The sequence below is a fragment of the Varanus komodoensis genome, unplaced genomic scaffold, assembly GCF_004798865.1.
Source record: "Varanus komodoensis strain SLA01 unplaced genomic scaffold, ASM479886v1 scaffold262, whole genome shotgun sequence".
In the NCBI taxonomy this organism is placed as follows: domain Eukaryota; kingdom Metazoa; phylum Chordata; class Lepidosauria; order Squamata; family Varanidae; genus Varanus; species Varanus komodoensis.
In genome coordinates, this window is record NW_025335689.1 from 17,152 (window position 1) to 34,876 (window position 17,725).

Here is a 17,725-nt window from a genome sequence, read left to right on the forward strand (position 1 = left end):
TCTGGGTGTGTGTATTCTCAGTATACCCCAAAATATGCATCACTTGCCTGGGCGCAGGGAAGGCTTTCATGCACGGAATCCCAAGGCTAAGCCAGAAGCCACCCATGTATGAGAGCTTCTTACATGCCAGAATGGGGGTTTGGGGCGCAGTATCCTGCATTGCCACTCCACTCCCGGTGCCTCCGTTGCTTCTGCAGGACCTCTGAAGGCGTTTCAGGAGCAGCCCCAGAAAAGGGCAGAAATGCCTGTCTCTGGAGCAGGAGGGAGCGCCCCACTGACTGGCCCCATTCTGGAAGGAAGCCTTCGGAGCTTGTTCGGGGTTCCTTAGCCTTGGCTTCCTCCTGCACCAGCAGTGGATGCTGCCCATTTTCTGTACCTGCGATATTGAAGTGCTTGATACCCCCAGAGTAAAACAAATGAGTAGCTGAGATAAGCATGGCCCATTTAAGCATGGTTATAAAATTAATTCAAGTTTAAGGGTAAGCACTCACCTCCACCCAGTGATGCATTGAAGAAGGCATTTCTAGGTGAATTCTGCAGTGTGCACAGAATAGGGATGCCAGTGGTGGGGTTGCCTCTGCTGGCAAGGCTCATGTTCTGCAAGCCATCTTGTAATGAAGAAGTTATAATGGTTAACGTTTCTATTATATTTTGTTTTGATATATTGTCTTTGTAGTTGGATTGTATGGTTGATGTGTTTTGGATATGCTGTTTTAATGTTATTGATTTTAAGATGGTGTGTTTTTTAATATTGTGAGCCATGCAGAAAGCCCAGATATGGACTACTGTAGGAGCATATAAATCCGTTAAATAGATAAATGAATGAATAAATTGCTAATCCGGTACAGAGGTTGTCTTAAAGAGTATTCCAGGGTGGTTATGATGTGTCCTCAGGGGGACAAGTGCACCATCCTGATTCCCAGCTCTGAGCAGGTAGAACTCTGTTGGAGGACCAGAGAAAGCACAGGCTGTTACATGGTCAGCAAGGTAGACTCAAAAAGGAGCCGAGAGGCTATGGATGGAAAACCCTTCCCAGTGGTGACCTGCAAGGTCTGTGCAATGTTTGCTTTCCTGCCTGGCATCAACAGGGGCTCCATGTGCAACTAGAGCAAGCTAATAGCCAGGGAGGAGGAAAAGGTGAGCACAACGGATCCACCACACATGGACTCCTGGGAAGAGATGGGCTGGAAGTTTATCAAGAGGGTTTTAAAAGAATCCAACAGGAGATGGAGGAATACATCTGGGGGAAACAGCAGACAAAGTCGTGTGCACATCAACGGGTTTAAGCTCCAATAGTAGTTTTCCAAAAATGTGGAAAGAAAGCTAGAGTATGACGCATGTGGTCTTTCATGTCTATGCACTAATGCCTGGAGTATGGGAAACGAACAGCGCAAACTTGGACTCTTAAGATAGGAGGGCGAGTAGGACCTGATGGGAGATCTTGGTGAGATGACTGGCACAGCTGGAATCCAACAACTGAAGGATATAACCAGTTCAAAAGGACAGAAGGGGACGGAGCCACACTATATGTTAAAAATTCCTATCTCCGCACAGAAATACAGGAGGGTGTGTTTAGTACCCCCGTCACGAGCATCGGGATTAATATAAATGGAGCAGGGCACAAAAGCTACTCAGTGGTTGGAGTCTGTTACTGACCACCAGTCAAGGAGATGACGCAGATAAAAAAGCAAATTGCAAATGTTTCAAGGAGGAATGTTGTCATTATGCAGGACTTCAATTTCCCTGATACCTGTTGGGAGACACATTCTGCCAAAAAGGCCCCTACAAGAAATTCCTAATATGTGTTGCTCTCAATGAAAGTGTCTCCCAACAATTCCTCTCAATGAAAGTGGAACGGCTGTCCTTGACTGGATTCTAACCGATCTGGGAAACCAAGTGGACAAAGTGGCAGTTACTTTGCCACTGGGGGAAAGTGACCGTGTCATACTTGAATTTTTGTTTTAAAGGAAGCAAGAGCCAAGCGTAGGCCAACAGTTATCCTGAATTTTACAAAAGCCAATTTTAATTGAATCAGAACACTGATATATCTTACCGTAAGCAACTCTGATGAGAAAAGAAGCCTAAGAAGCATGTGGGGCATTTAAAAGGGAAATTCTTAAAGTACAATTATGCACAATGCTAATGAGGAGAAAGGATAGGAGACAACAGAAGAAGCCAATCTGGCTTCACAGAAATAGCTAGAAATGATCTGAAAACAAACAAAGAAAAATGATACATATAGGAAGTAGAAGGAAGGCAAACCTTCAAAGGAAGAATACAGACTAATAATGTGGAATTGCAGGAAGTCAAAGCTCCATGCTAAAGCCAGGAATGGATTGAGGCTAGCCAGGGATGCAAAAAGCAACAAAGACGCCTTCTTCATAATAAGATATAGAGGAAAGGAAGGGTGGCTCAGCTACTCAGTGTGGATGGCAAAATGAGAACAGCTGAGAAAGAAGCAGAAGTGCTCAGTTCTCACTTTGGCTCAGTCTTCCCCCAGAAAAAGATCTACATCCCCCCAGGTGAGGGGAAAAAGGAAGAGCTTGGGGACTACAGACCAATCAGCCTGACATCAATCAGCCCTGGGAAAATTCTGGAGCACATTATAAAGCAGTCAGTCTGCAAACACCTTGAAAAAAAATGCAGTGATTACCGGATGCCAGCACGAATTTGTCAAGAATAAATCCTGTCAGACTAATCTGACCTCAGTTTTTGATTGGCTCTCATCCTCAGTTGACTGTGGGGATGCTGTGGACATAATCTATCTGGACTTCAGCACAAGTTTGAGTAAATGCTTTTTGATATCCACACTAGCAATCCAGCTCTGAGTGGGATAAATTGAACAACTGCGAGGTGGATCCGGAACCGGCTACAGAATTGGACTCGAAGGGCACCATCAGTGGCACTTCTCCAACTGGGGAGAGGTAACAGGTGGGGTACAAAAGCATTCCATCCGGGACCCGGAGCTCTTCGACATTTCCATGAATGACTTGGATGAGGAAGTTCAAGGAGCACTTATCAGATTTGCAGGAGATACCAAATGGTGTGAGATGGCTAATATTCTGGATGACAGAAACAAAATTCAGAATGAGCTTGATCGTTTGGACCGCTGGCTGAAAATAGCAGAATGAAGTTTAACAGGGACACATTGGGAAAAGAAAGCAAATGCAGAGTTACAAGGTGGAGGATTCTTGGTTCAGCCGGACTAAGAAAGATCATGAAGACCAGAAATTGCATCTGCACGAGCAATGTGATCTTGCTGCAAGTGTCCCACTCACACAGCCGCACAACTTTGCAGTATTTTTTGTTCAACGAGCTTTTAGAGGATACAGAGGTGTAAAAGATGATTGCTGCTTGGGGGTGACAAATTTCCCACCTTTCTTGTTGAGAATTCCCTGAATTCAGAATAAAGGCTGTTCCTGTTGTTTAAACTTCATTTTCAATGTGTCTTTTTTTTTGGGACAGACACACCAAAGAACAACCTTAGCCTCTTGCTTAGACTCGGGCTAAAAATAAGGCCTTATGAAGGAGATTGAAAGAATCAGGCAAGTTTGGCCTTAAGAAGAGAAGGAGGGAGATCTTAGATCACTTTTCAAGTATGTAAACAGTTGTCAAGTTACAGGAGGCCAGATTCCAGCTGAACATCAGGAGGAACTTCCTGTCTCTCAGCACAATGCAACAATGGAGCCAATTAGCTGGTGGGGGGATCATGGTCTCCCCCACACTAGAGGTGTTGGCTTGGAGTCCTGCATTGACCAGGGGACTGACACAACGGCCTCATAGGCTCCTCCATCTCTGCTATTCTATGATCCCTGATTTTTTTCTCCTTTTCTTCTTTCTGGTATGCATTACGTATGACTCTTTCTTCTGCTATCCCTTGTCTCTTGACAGTACGATGATGTGGAACAGTTTTGAGAACTTCACTAGAAGTTCTGCATTTCTTTCTTTCAAGCCATGTCATTGTACGCTTTGTTTCCACAGCTGTATCAAAGCCTTCCAACCCTCATGAAACACATGCCTGGACCTCATCAGACTGTTTTCAAAAACTGGGGACTTTTAAAATCCTTTGTGAGAGAAATAATTGACAAGCACAAAGAAGACTGGAACCCTCGTGAAACAAGAGATTTCATTGATGCTTATTTGAATGAAATGGCCAAGGTAATTGATCAGCTGAAAGGAGGGAAAGAGAGGACTGCCTCTCCCCACAGGCCTAAATGCCGGAAGGGGGCTAGACTCTCTCTTCTCTCCTCTGCGATATGCAAAAGTAAATCACTAACATGACTAATCATAATATTTTTTTAAAGATTGCTTGGGAGGCATCACATGATCTCCTAATATTCCTGCCCATGTGGATCCCATTTTCCTAACTTTGGAATCCAGGGCAGAAATAATGGGGAGCCTTTCCTTTCCCTTTCTTTGCGCTTAATCCCAGCTTCAGAGATTCCAGTGAATTTTGGATTGATGGTATGAGGTCCTGAATGCAGATGTCGACCCATCTGACAGCAAGGGCTGATGTTTTCCTGAAAGGCTAACTGCTTCCTCATTCTCATTTCCTCAGGAAGATGTTACTCCTAGTTTCCATGAAGAAAACCTGCTACATTCCGTACTGGATCTTTTTGGAGCTGGAACAGAGACGACTTCCACAACGCTCCGCTGGGCTCTGCTGTACATGGCCCTTCACCCAGACATCCAAGGTAGGGCTGTGCGCGTGTCTTTGCACTGCTCCCTTATGATGATCGCTGCTCTGCACCTTGCTTGGTGAAGCCATTCTTTCCCCTATTTTGCTGGCAAATACGTCATTTCAAAACAGTTTGCAAAAATCTGTTTTGAGAACAGAACTTGTTCCAGGACAGTGAAACCCTGCGTGGTGAGCTGCCTCAGTCAGGATGCGACCTGAAGTGCTACCAAGGGCACCATGAGCTCTTTCACATCCCCAAGGCAAGGCAAAATGTGAAAGGCGGTGTGTGCAATCTGTAAAGGGCTAGTGCAGGAAATACAATCATAGGCAGACTTCCAAAAATGTCCTCAAACTTTTGCGCAGTGCGGTCAAGCCACAATAAGCCACTTCCTCTTGCAAGTGTCTGGAGCTTTTGCCTGCATGCTTGGCTTAGTCTCCTGCAGGTGCATTTAAAGTGCAGGTTAAAGAAAAGGAACTCACATAGCGGTAAAGGAGCTCACAACTTCCTGTGCAGGGAAATCAAGAACAGGAGAAGTACTTCCTGGACAAATTACAGGAGGTACAAAGACACTTTCATGGATACCTTTTAACACCTTTTGTCGATTTCTCCTTGTTAAATTTCAAGGAACACCTGATTTGCTCAAATGCTACAATTTTATTTTGCCATTCTTACACTTCCTTTCCTGAAGTTCATTTCTATTTCCCGTTTCATATCTGTTTCACTTTTTGTAGTGCTGAAGTTCTTTTCTCATTGTCTGGAGGACAGGAGTATCTAATCAGGATTTTGAGGAGTACGAACCATCCCTAAAGATGGCTTTTTTCCCAGTTGAAAATGTTCTGAGTGTCAGAGAGAGAATTAGGCAGAGGTAGCTGTCAGAAGCTGTGGTTGGTGGTCCCTGCATGGACCTGCCCCACCACAGACGTCATCACAGGAATGCTTGGACTGACACAGAGAGCCGCTCCTTCTTCCACGCCATGCACGTCGGGCGTGCGTGGGATGCGCTCTGCTCAGTGCTCGGGCACGGCCCCTGGTGCCGGCCCTGGTGGATTCGAGGAGGCTTCCTTGCCTGATAGCTGCGAAGAGGAGACTCGGAGGGGACCTGTTGGCGACATGCAGGTATGTGAGGGGATGTCGCATGGAGGTGGGCAGAGGCCTGTTCTCCCCTGCAGAGGAATGCAGGGCGCGCTCCAACGGAGCAATGCTCAGGGAGCCAAGGTTCCATTTCTGACTCACTCTGTTTCTCTGTTTCTATGTTTGTTTCCTACCTTCTCTGGATGTTTATTCTGCAGCTAGAGTCCAAGAAGAAATCGATTCCGTGATTGGGCAGTCGCGACTTCCAGCACTGGAGGACCGGGATCGCATGCCCTACACCAACGCGGTCATTCACGAAGTCCAGAGGTTCAGCAACATCGTGCCTCTAAATGTGCCCCGCGTGGCCACGAAGGACACGACCCTGGCTGGGTTTTTCCTGCCCAAAGTAAGCCTAAAGGAAACGGCTCGAATCCTTGCAATGTAATGGAATGAGCATGGGCCATCCCTAGGACCACATTTCAAGGGAGTCAGTTAATACTGGGGGTGGGGGGGAACCCTTCTCTCTACTGTGGCTTGACTTGCATGAATTGTCTGGAGCTTCTGCCCTCCAAGAGGTTCTTGGCGAGTATTTTCCCCTGGACTGGGGGCTCTCGGGTCCTTCCAACTCCTCCGTGAACCTGGATGCCCATTGCATTCTCTATGATGTTCTTGAAACCTGTCAGTATGCTGGGCATCCAGTCCTAGCTAGGAAGCAGCCCCACATTTTGAAAATGTATTAAGATGTCTAAAAGAGGATCTGTGTCTAGTCACCTCAATCCAAGGATTACTATGTAAGAGAAAGATAATCTCCAGGCCAAAAATGATCTGTGTGTCTGTAGGTACAGTGGAGGGTTAAAGCATTCTCAGTGTACTGATGAGTGCATTGAGCAGTTCCCTGACGTTTCCGTCCATTTTCTTCTCTATATCTTCTTCAACAGGGAACTGTTTTGTTGTCCAACCTGACCTCAGTGCTGCATGACAAGGATGAATGGGAAACCCCTGATGTGTTCAATCCCGGCCATTTCCTTGAGAACGGCCAGTTCAGGAAAAGGGAAGCGTTCATCCCATTCTCTACAGGTGAATTTTGATAATGCCGATGATAAGAGTGGAAGAACTGCTCATAACTATCACCTAAAGCAGTGCTTATTTGGCTGCCCAAGGAAAGAAGGGTCTGGAGGAGGGCAACAAGGATGATCTGGGGCCTGGATTCTGCCGAATATGGAGCAATTAGAATTTATTCCAACTTCCTGCCTTCTGTTCTTTAACTAGTTACTGATCCATAAGAGGATCTCCCCCTCACCCATTTGTTTTTAGTTATATAACTGATTTGCTGGCTCAGGGTCTTTGTCAAAGTCCTTTCAAAACTCTAACAGGTTAGTAACACAGGACTTTCCCTTGAGGAAGCCCTGCTGATTTTTTCCCAGCAGGTCTTGTCCCTCTGTGTGCTTACTAATACTTTCTTTACTGACACGTTCAAGCTATAGACCCAGAACAGACATTAACCTAACTGGCTGGTGATCCAGCCCCTGATCCCTTCTTTAAAAATGCAAGTTTCCCCAACTCTTACGGAGTTTCTTCTGCTATGGGACCAAAATGCTTTCTGCTCATATTTAAGGCATGTTTCTATTTGGGTGCAGCATCTTAGGCTGAAGGGCTAAATGCCTGTTCCACAGATAGTCATGCCTACGAAAGTGTGAGCAATCTGTTCAGGGGCGGGAATCTCTTGGATTGCCTGGGCTTGGCTCCCCAGACTCCAGCCCACTTTGCCACAGCCCTGAGCTCAGCACTCCCAGGGTGCTCTGCTGGAATCGAGCCCCACACACGGCACAAGCAGCACCCATCTTCCACACCCAGCACTGCGGCTGTCGGTTCCACCACACAGGGAAGTAGGTTGGCTGACTGGAATTCAACCCAGAATGCCCAGTCACGGCACTCCCATTTTGTGTTCTGTGGCCGTTTTTGGGTGCCCGAACCTGATGTGGAGGGTGCTGGTTGCACAGCCCATGCCTGAAGACTTCCTTTTGGCTCGGCTCGCTTTGCAGGATTGGGCCAAGCAGGGGAGGAAGTCCCCTGCTGCTGGAGGGGTGGATCCTGCCTGGGTTGTCTCAATCCAAGCTGTTCCCGGATTGACATCCAGAACTTATGCGGTGCTTTCCCAGCACTTGGAGGGTTACAGGACTTGCTCTTGGCAAGAATAACCACCACTGAGAACATGCTGGCCCTCGGGGCGTTTTGGCCCACCCCTTTTGCCCTCATCCCACCCAGCACTGGGCTGCAGCGCCCAAAAGCAGCTCTGAATTGCAGTCTGGCTCTCTGGTGCAGCAAGGTCTGACACCACAGTGACAGAGGGCTCGGCGAAGCTGCTTGGTGGCTGGAGCAGCTTCGATGTGCCCGGTTCATAGCGAGTGCTGGTGGACGGGAGGCACCTTGCCGTTTTCTTCCTTCCCTCCTGCTGCTCCCAAGCAGATTTGCGGGAGACACCCAGAGCTGCTGGGACTGGAGCCATCCGAAGGCTGGCCTCCTTGCCTCCTTCTTCCAGGGTCAGAAGGGTGCAACCCTGGAGTTATCTGGATCCAACCCCGTTCCCCAGACGCTTTAAATCTGATTTGCTGTGGAAAGCATTGTTCCCCCTCTCCAGCCACTGTGTTGTCCTCTCTCCTAGGGAAGCGATCGTGTCTCGGAGAGCTGCTGGCCAGGACGGAGCTTTTCCTTTTCTTCACTGCTCTGATCCAGAAGTTCACTTTCCAGGCTCCAGAGAACGTGACTTTAACCCTCGACTTCCGGATGGGCTTCACATTGGCTCCTCAGCCTTACAAGATACTCGCATTGTCTCGCTGATGGAAGCCATGTGATCCTTTGTTAGCTGTCAGTATTTTCTCCCCTTCTGTTCTTGGGGGCCATTGAGGAACCCATGCCAGGCATGGTCCTGTGTTATGCTTTGCCTCATTGCTATGCCTGGATGGGGAATGGTTATGCGTGTTTAACTTCATGGGACTGGGGGTTGGGGAAGAGTCCATATTTCCCTGGCAGGTATTTTGTCTTCATCATTCTCCCGGAGGCATAGAGCCATGCCAAACTGCTGTGAAAGAGCAACTTTGGGCCAGTGAAAGGCCCGATTTTTCCGGTCCGTCACAACAGGGATACTCAATACTGAGATGCTCATGCAGGGGAGTTCTGTCTTCCTGCACCAAGCTCAGTTCAGCACAAGCTCAGTCCTGCTCAAGATAGTTGAGTCTAAGCCCTGTTGAACCTAGTTTCCCAGTGCTTTGTAGCATCCTTGCATTGGTAAGTTTTAAAGTTCTTTCCTTTATGCTGGTTTTCATGATTGCTTCATCTGAAAATGATCCTTATTCAAATATCATGCACAAAAACCTCACTGAGAGAGTTTTACCTGTTAAAGCAGTAGATCAGATCATTAAATGCACAAAATGTATATCTTTATCCTATATGAATCCCTTGAAATAGAAGAATGTTTATTTATCTATCTATTTATTTCTACTTGTATGCTGCCCCGTAACCCAAGGGTTCTCTCCACAGGTTACAAAATGCTGAATCAGCTGATAAAAGTACAATCAATAAAATAAGTAAAAACAATAAAATTCATAAAACAGTATACCAAGTGGGAAAATGCTACAAAATCATACTCAGACACAAGCCAATCATAACCAATTATTATAATCAATTCAGTAAATAAGTCAACAACGAAAATATATATGCTGTGAAAGTATATTGTCTGGGTGATCATATGTCAACAAATTACCAGGGTGGTCACATGTCTTTTTACTGAGCACAGCCCTTTATTTAAAGGGCTGCCAAAGAGCTTTCCTCTATTTTCAGGGGTTCTTTATCTGAGTCTGTTTAAAGATAATGAACCCTAAGAACTGTGGCCTCCTGTGTGAGGTCATCGGAGCTCACCGCCTTCCACTCAGGGTCCAGCAAGTAGATAAGGGAAAAGCAAACAACCCGGACGGGATGAAGGATGGAGAGGCCTCAGAGGGAGGTGCTTCGGCTGCAGCTGGGGAAATCCGATGCATTGCTGCGGTGTGGCTTGAACTCCGTGAGGAACACCTGGGGGAGAGTGTTGGAAAGACAACACAGGAGAGGAGGCACAGAGGAGGCCAAAGAGGTGTTAGGGAAGAATGTGGAAAAGAAGAGGGCAAGAAGCCTAGGGAGGGGTGGGTCAGTGGTGTGGCTTCTAGCCGCAGAGGGTGAGGAGGTGAAAGCTGGGGCTCATTGGGTATCTCAAGGGTGACGAAGAGGCACAGGGCTCCAGGCTGAAGGAGCTGGCCGTGGCTTCACAAGGGAGTGACTGCTGAGTCAGGACAGTCCCTTGCCCAGGGAGGTTTCTGAAGCAATCACAAGAGCTGCTTCAGAGCCAAGAGGAGCATTTGCCAGTGCTCCCAGCACAAGTGAAACACGAACAGTGGGGAAAGAGGGAAGCCCCTCTGGGAACCGAGAGGCTGCAAGGGGAATGCCAGAGAGGTGTCACTCTTTGCCCTAGGCTGAACCAAAGGACTGTGCATGTTTGTCTTTCCTGATAAGGACAGTGAGCAGTCTTCTTTGGGTGTTAATTTCTGACAAGGAGCTGATTCCCCAATAAACCAAAGTATTGACAGAACAAGAGTGGTCCTTGGATAATGTTCTACCCAGCAGGGGAGTTTTGGTGTCCCTCTCGCGTCACCAAATCCTACTCCTACAGTTAGCCCTTGAGCAATAACATAACCAGGTGGGCACACAGGCCAGGGCCTTCCTCACTAGAGAGAGGTGAATTACTTTTCCATTTACATTGCAATCCCTATTTCTACGCAGGCATCTCTACATTTAAACAGGCATGTGTCATCTCATGCTAATCACTGTCCTCCACTTTGGTGGTTCATAAACTGCCACCGAACTGCACGGGAGCAATGGACTGAAGGGCAGGGGGCAGGGCGACCTTCCGGGAACTGGACGCTGCCGTCCCACCTTGTCCCCAGGTGTCTGCTGTGTGTCCCCCTCAGCCTGTGTTGCCACACTCTCACCTGCATGCGTACCCAGCTGGGTCCGGGCTGAGCCCCAAGGAACAGGGACACTTGTGGGGGGGGGGGGGTTGTTGCATTTCATTTCTGCCTGACTCACAATTCTCTCATCACTTCCTCACCAGGTAAACAAACAAGGGAATGCATCATTACAAACTGCAGTTTTGAGAGACACTTGAGCATATCTTGGAGAGGAAGTCGGTAGACAAGACCACCTGAAGTCCTCTTTAAAGAAGACCATTGTGCCACAATTCTCCCCCTTGAAAGCATCCTGCATCCCTTCCTCTCAGGAATCCTGAAAGCGACTTTGTAATAATGTCAGCAAGCCCGTATGCCTCCTGGGATTCTGATGGGTGACCTGAAGCCATCTCTCTAGTGGGTTTGTGGTCAAGTTAGCTGCAAACAAGGGATTTCCTGTCTGCTGCCACAGACTAAGTCACAGACTCTCAGCCCAAGCTACCTAGCAGAGGGGTTACTGTGAGGATAACCTTTAGAGGAGGAGGAAAATCTTGTAAGCCCCCTGAGCTCCCTGAAAGGGGAAAGGCAGGAGGCAACTGCTGGTACTTCCAAGAGCAAGATGCCTATGAGCAGCGTCTCCCCTGGCCCTTGGACCGAGGGAGGCCAGGATGCAATGTGATGCGATGCAACTGGACTGCACTGGGGTGGGGTATGTGGCTCTGTTTCTGAGCATTGTTGCACAGGGGGCGAGCAGGGCAGAAGTTCTGGTTCCTCAGCAGCAGGACAGAGCTCCTGCAGCAGACCATACTTCGGAAATATGGAAGGACAAAGAAGGTCCTCTCCAGTGGGTAGTAGTGCTGCTTCTAGTGCATCACATTTCAGAGCGATGCTTTAAATCAGCTTGGAGAATTGGAAAAGATTATCTTGATCAGCTTGGAAGGAGAAGGGAGTTGGGTGTTGAGGCCGGATCTCGGCAGCTTGATCCCAAAGGTTTTTCTCTGGGGAACTGGAAAAGAGCTTTTCATGCCAGATATGGCACATGGGAATATGTGATAATGCCCTTTGGCTTGATAGAAACCAATCTCTCCATCTTCATGCATTTTTATGAAGTTTATGGTTTAGGGCATGGCTCCTCAAACTAAGGCCCGCGGGCCAGATCCGGCCCGCCATGCTCTTTTAACTGGCCCGTGCCACACGGTTTGCACTTGCTGGGCACGCATACGGCTTGCTCGCAAGGCGGTCATTTTGGACTTGCTCGGAGAAAAAGATCTCCTCGCAAGCAAGCCAGCACCTTGCCCCGCGTGCCCCCCCCCCGTCCTCCCCTCCCCTTGCCTGCCCGTGCACACCCCCTGCCCCCCCCCCACCCCCCCCCCCCCCCCCCGGTCAGCCACCACTGGCATCTGTCAACTGGCCTCCCATTCAACAAGTTTGAGGACCCCTGGTTTAGGGCCTGGCTATCTGAAGAAGCGTCTCTTTCCTGTTCCCCAGAGAAGTGTGTCTGGCATCAACGCTTTACTCATTTTGGTAACAGGCCAAATGGCATTTTAATGGCTACCCATCTTGAGACCTGCCAGTACAGATGGCTTATAAATGCTTTAAATGAATGAATGGAGGCAGGAAGAGATGGGGAGGTAAAAAAGCGAGTGGAGAGAAACAGGAAGGCACAAGGCTAGGGAGAGAAGGAGGGAGACGGAGGGACAGCTGGAAGAGGAAAAGCAAGGCCAGGGCCAGGAAATAAGAGGACGATGAAGGCCAGGGATGGGGAAGGGGCAGAAACAGTGAGGAGAAGGGCAGGGAGGGGAGAGGTGGAGAGCGAAGCGGCGGAAGACTGGCTGGGGCCAGGAAGCAACTTTCTCCAGACCTTCCTGCCTGCAGAGCAGCTGATCAGCAGCAGGTTCAGCAACAAGAAGGAGAACCTGGTGCCCCAACATTTCCAGTTCTAAGAAAATTAAACCACAGTTTTGAAAGGGAGAGAGCTTGCAAAGACCGTGCTAGGGCCCCCTGCTCTGGACAGCCTTCCCCACCCTGGTGACCCCTGGATGAGTTAGACCACAGTCTCCATCATCCCCAGGCAGCCTGGCAGGTGACTTGCTGGCAGTGAATAGTGGGAAGCATCCCTGCTGGCACCATTTTCCTTGCCTTAAATCCATCCAATGATTCCACTTCTCTGCAGGATTTGGTGGGGGACACATGAGCTGCCACAGCACCTGAACAAGAGACCAAGGCTCCAGACCCCACCTCTGGTCCAAACAGCTTGAGGAATGGGAGGCCAGGCGCTTGCCAGGCTGGCAGCGCATGGCATGCCAGGGAACGTGCAGGGTATCGATCTTGAAGTTGTGCAGGGTGAGAGCAGGCAGGAGTTCACTGGGCTGCCATTGCCAGCAGGGGGACACGGCAGGGAGCTGCTGGAGGGCAGGATAACCTGCAGTGGGGCTTGCGTGGCACCTCCTTACCAAGCCTCAGGTGCTGTGGAGGGGGCAGCTTTGCCCCCCGTGCTGAAAGGAAATTCAGGCATTTCCGCGCATGGTGTATGGGGTGGAGGGGCAACAATGAGGCCACAAAATGCCTCCTCATTCCCTGCACATTGAGAAAGATGATTTTCTCCTGCTTCTTCTATATTAGGGGGAAAGGTGAGGCAATCTCTGTTCAGTGGGAGTGGCGCGTTGCCCTTTGGCAGGCAGACTTTGTCCTCCTTCATTGCAGCAGATGCAGGAAATATTCTCACAACATCTGCGGAAAGAAAGGCAGAGCTTCTTTTGCTGGGTTCCCTCTACAAAGGGTCTGGCTTGGCCGGCTGCAGAGGGTGAAGATGCTGCGCCACTTACTTTCCACGCTCCAGGAGGGCTTGTCTCTCCCCATGGTTCTGGTGTTCCTGGCTACCTTCCTGCTCCTTGCCGACTACCTGAAAGGGAAGCGTCCCAGGGGGTATCCTCCGGGGCCCAGGCCTCTCCCTTTCCTGGGGAATCTTCTGCATTTTAGTGAGAAGACACCTCTTTCTGATATGCAGAAGGTAAGGACTGAGGCCAGTTGGTGGGGCAATGACTGCAAGGGAACATGTAGAGATACTGTAATTTCCAAAGGATTCAGAAAGGCTGGAAGAGGTTGGGAGGAGGGGACTGGAGGGTTGGTGGTCTGGGACACGAATCCTCCAGGAAAGGTGGGAGGAACTAGGCAGATTTACTCTGAAGAAAAGAAGGCTGAGGGCCAACTGGACAGTGCTCTTCAGATGTTCTCTGCTGCCCCTGATGGAACTAAAAGTCCCAGCCTCACGGGCTTCAGGTGCAGGAGATTAGACTTCAATGGAACTTTAAGGGAAGGTCTTGGCAGCAAGATTGGATTGGAACCATGGATCCAATTACCTGGGGCGGGGAGGTGGGCTCTCCTTGGCGGAGGCTTCAGTAGGGGCTGGGCCCATCTGCTGTGGGACTGGCTCTGTCATTCTGGCACCAAGCTGGGGGCTGATCTAGGCGGCCTGCAAGGCCCCCTTCAGGTCACTGATTCCATGAGGTCCCATGTGTACAGAAGGAGCCCCTTTGAGTCACTCAAAGGCTAGAAACGTGGCTGCTTTGAGCCTCTATGGAGCCTGCTTCCCCCATTCTGTGGTATCCTGAACACCAGACCCCCAAAGTCCATGTCCATGCAAATGTTTCTACTCGGGAGCATTTCCACCACCGTCATATTTCCATGCCATGAGCTATGGTTGTGGCTGCATCAGTTTCTCCTGGAAACACCCCAAAGTCATAGTTCAGAGCCACAACGCATAGCTAGTGGTGACAACCCAGGCTCAGGCTAGATACCAGGAAAAGCTTCCTCTCTGTCAGGGCAATACAGCAGTGGAACCAGCTGCCAGGAGAGGTCAAGTTCTTTCCCACACTAGAGGCACTGAAATAGAAACTGGGCAGTCACCTCAGTGGGATGGTGTGACGTGGTGTCCTGCAACAGCAGGGAGTTCAGGTTCGGGTTCGGACTCTATGATCACACTCCAAGACTACGTGGGTGCAGCAAACATGTGAGTAATGATTAACTTGCAGGCATAAAGAGCTGAATCCAGAGAGGAGTCTGAAGTGTGCAGGCAGGAGCAGAAGGCACCAAGCCCGGCTCTGCCCGTGTGCCCTTCCAGCACCAGAATGGTTGAGCCAGTAGAAATGGTCAAGAAGAAAAAATGCACCCTTCCAGAATCAGCTGGGGGTGCAGTCAAAAGAACATATGCAGGTTATTCACCCATACAGAAAATCACGTGGCATGTAGGGTCCACCAAGATGGGGTCTGTACAAGATGCTGTTTTTGTATGGGGAATCTTGGGGATCAGGTACGCCGCATGCTGGCGGCACATGAGGAGAAAGCAGTAGGGAGTGTCCAAGACACAGAAGAGGAGAGCCTGCAGGAAGGGCAGATGTTAGCTTGCCTAAGGGGTGCCCCCAAGGACCGGCCTTTCAGGACAGGGAAACGAGCATTTCGAAAGGGGTACCTGGGAAGCAAGACTCGCATCCTAATCAGGTCAGGAATCGCATCGTAACACTTCAACTGTTCCTACCCTTCTGGAGGACTGTATTACGGCAAGGCCTTTGCTCCTTTGTCCTGACAAAACCAACCAAATGACAATTATTTTCAGGAATTCATTCCTACCCTTTAAAATACATGGCAAAGAAGTGATATTGATCAATACACCATGGTATCAGCTGGTATTGTGTTAGTGGTTGTTCAAGTAAACAAGAGAAGCACTTCCTTGAAAGTGTCAAGTGCAGGAAAAAGCAGCAGATTCCCCGCCCTATATTCTTTTCCATGCCAGGTGAAAACCTTTTTATTTAAACGCCATTATAAGAATTAGAGTTTTTAGATTTTTAAACTTAACAGTTGCATTTTATTTTATTTCCTTTATTATTTTATCCATTTTTATTTTTTTATTTATTTCCATGATTATGATTTATTCTTTTTTGTTTATTATTGGTTTAATGTTATTCTGTTAGTAATGATTGTATTTATCATGATCTATTTATTGCTATTTATTATATTATTTATTAAAACATTTCTATGCCGCCCCTTGCCGAAGCCTTGGGGTGGCTCACAACACAAAATAAAATACAATAAAATACAAAAATAACAATATAAAATTAACAATATAAAATAAATAACTATTAGGGATCCTATTTTTATTGTTTTGATTTTATTCTCAATGTCTAGAGACATTTGTGAAAAGACGGGATAAAAATGTTTTATTAAATTAAATTAAATGTTTCTCCCCTTCCGCTCGCTGTCCCTCATTCTGGGGGAAAGTTCCAAAGGCCCCAGATGGTAAGGACAGAAGGTGGCCTCATGTGCTTGGAGGGCAGCCATCAGTTTGCCCGACTTCTGGACACAATGACGTGCACCAGTTAGACAGGTGAACCTGGAGTGCATCTGGTCTTGTCTACTTTTCCCACTCCAGCTTAGAGAAAAATATGGCGACGTCCTCAGCCTGCAGCTCGGAAGCATGCAGTTTGTGGTTGTGAGTGGGCTGCCGCTGGTGAAGGAAGTCCTTGTCCATCAGGGTGAAAATTTTGTAGATCGTCCAGAATTGCCTTTTACACGTGAAGTCTTTGGGTCATTAGGTGAGTTTCTTTTCATAAAGTTCCATTTCTTGCTTGCTTGCTTGTTTTTGAAGGGTGTGTGCATGGATTTTGTGATTCTGTGAAACAGCCTCCTCAGCCTCAGGCCTTTGCAATGTGCCAGATTACAACAACTACCTCCCTGGCTGATACGGACTGCCACCTGGGGATGATGTGAGTTATAACCTAACACATCTGGATGCTGTCATGTTCAGAAAATGGGTTTAGATGGTTTCAGAAATTCTCAGTGGATGCTTCTGTTAATGTTGAATAGGACCCAAGCATGTGTTTCCTGCAAAGCTTCTTTTGGTCATGAATCCCAGATTAGCATACTAGCTAAGCAAGGTGCAGTTACTTGACTGGTCACTGCATACCCCACTCCCATCCTCTGCTCCCTGATTTTTATTCTGTTTCTCTCAGTACTTGTCAGTATGGGAATAATTAGGCTTTTGCTAATGGTTGGATGTGTGCTTCTGAGACCTTAACTATTGTGTCTATGGAGAAAAAGGTGAGCTTTTCATCTTTGCTAACTGTTATAGATGAGATTTAGAAGATCAGCAAGAAGAAACAAGAAAAGACAATCAAGATCATCAGATAAAATGCACAAAGGGAACTTCATCTCTGCCAAATGCCTTGCAGACTTGTGTCATGGGAAGGGCAAAGGGAAGGCACGAAAGAGCAAATGAAATCCGTTTTTCCCATGTCCAAAGGATGCCCAGGTGCTCAATTGTTAATCCTCCCCATCTAGGACTGATCTCTTCTAATGGGCATATCTGGAAGCAGCAAAGGCGGTTTGCCTTATCCACGTTGAGAAACTTTGGTTTGGGCAAGAGAAGCTTAGAAGAACGAATCCAGGAGGAGAGCAGATACCTAACTGATGCCATTGAAGAGCAGAAAGGTAAGCCCTGGGGATGCAGAGTCTGTCCAAGCAGCTCCTCCGTATGCAGTGAATGGGCATGCTGGGAATGACAGAACTTTCTACTGTCCAAGCACACATGGGATTGTCACCCAGGAGGCAAGTTTATTTGAAAATATGCAGGACATCGGATGTACTGCACTGCCCAGGGCTTCTTGCGCCAGCCACATTGAAATATTAATGTTTCAGGAAATGCCTCATTCTATTCAACTATTGCACAACTTTCCCCATATCGTAGCTCTATTATACAGGAGCTAACATAAGTCTAATATTCCCACTGGCACCATTGCTTTTTTCTCTCCAGGGCAACCATTTGACCCTCATTTCCAGATTAATAATGCAGTTTCAAATATCATCTGCTCCATCATTTTTGGGGACCGCTTTGAGTATTCTGATAATAAGTTCCAGAAGCTCTTGCACTTGATTGATAATACAGCAGACCTTCAAAGAAGTATTTGGATCCAGGTATGGAAGCTTAGTGATCAGATGGACAACCACAAA

General features: G+C 48.0%; 3 protein-coding genes across 3 annotated transcripts in view; all 3 read left to right on the forward strand.

Moving 5' to 3' along the window:
* Positions 1-3,899, forward strand: part of LOC123025300 (cytochrome P450 2J1-like) — a 7,571-nt gene extending 3,672 nt beyond the window's left edge. The window contains exon 4 of the mRNA XM_044433891.1: positions 3,892-3,899. Coding sequence (XP_044289826.1) covers positions 3,892-3,899 — 8 coding nt within the window. The remainder of the gene's footprint in view (positions 1-3,891) is intronic.
* LOC123025298 (cytochrome P450 2J2-like) lies at positions 3,824-9,183 on the forward strand. The gene is made up of 5 exons (XM_044433888.1): positions 3,824-4,158; positions 4,559-4,694; positions 5,969-6,156; positions 6,689-6,827; positions 8,413-9,183. Exons 1-5 carry the CDS (start codon positions 3,955-3,957, stop codon positions 8,586-8,588), a joined length of 843 nt encoding a protein of 280 aa, XP_044289823.1. The 5' UTR covers positions 3,824-3,954; the 3' UTR covers positions 8,589-9,183.
* A 4,093-nt stretch (positions 9,184-13,276) lies between these two features.
* Positions 13,277-17,725, forward strand: part of LOC123025301 (cytochrome P450 2J1-like) — a 9,113-nt gene continuing 4,664 nt past the window's right edge. The window contains exons 1-4 of the mRNA XM_044433892.1: positions 13,277-13,733; positions 16,149-16,311; positions 17,057-17,206; positions 17,529-17,689. Coding sequence (XP_044289827.1) covers positions 13,317-13,733; positions 16,149-16,311; positions 17,057-17,206; positions 17,529-17,689 — 891 coding nt within the window. The 5' untranslated portion in view covers positions 13,277-13,316. The remainder of the gene's footprint in view (positions 13,734-16,148; positions 16,312-17,056; positions 17,207-17,528; positions 17,690-17,725) is intronic.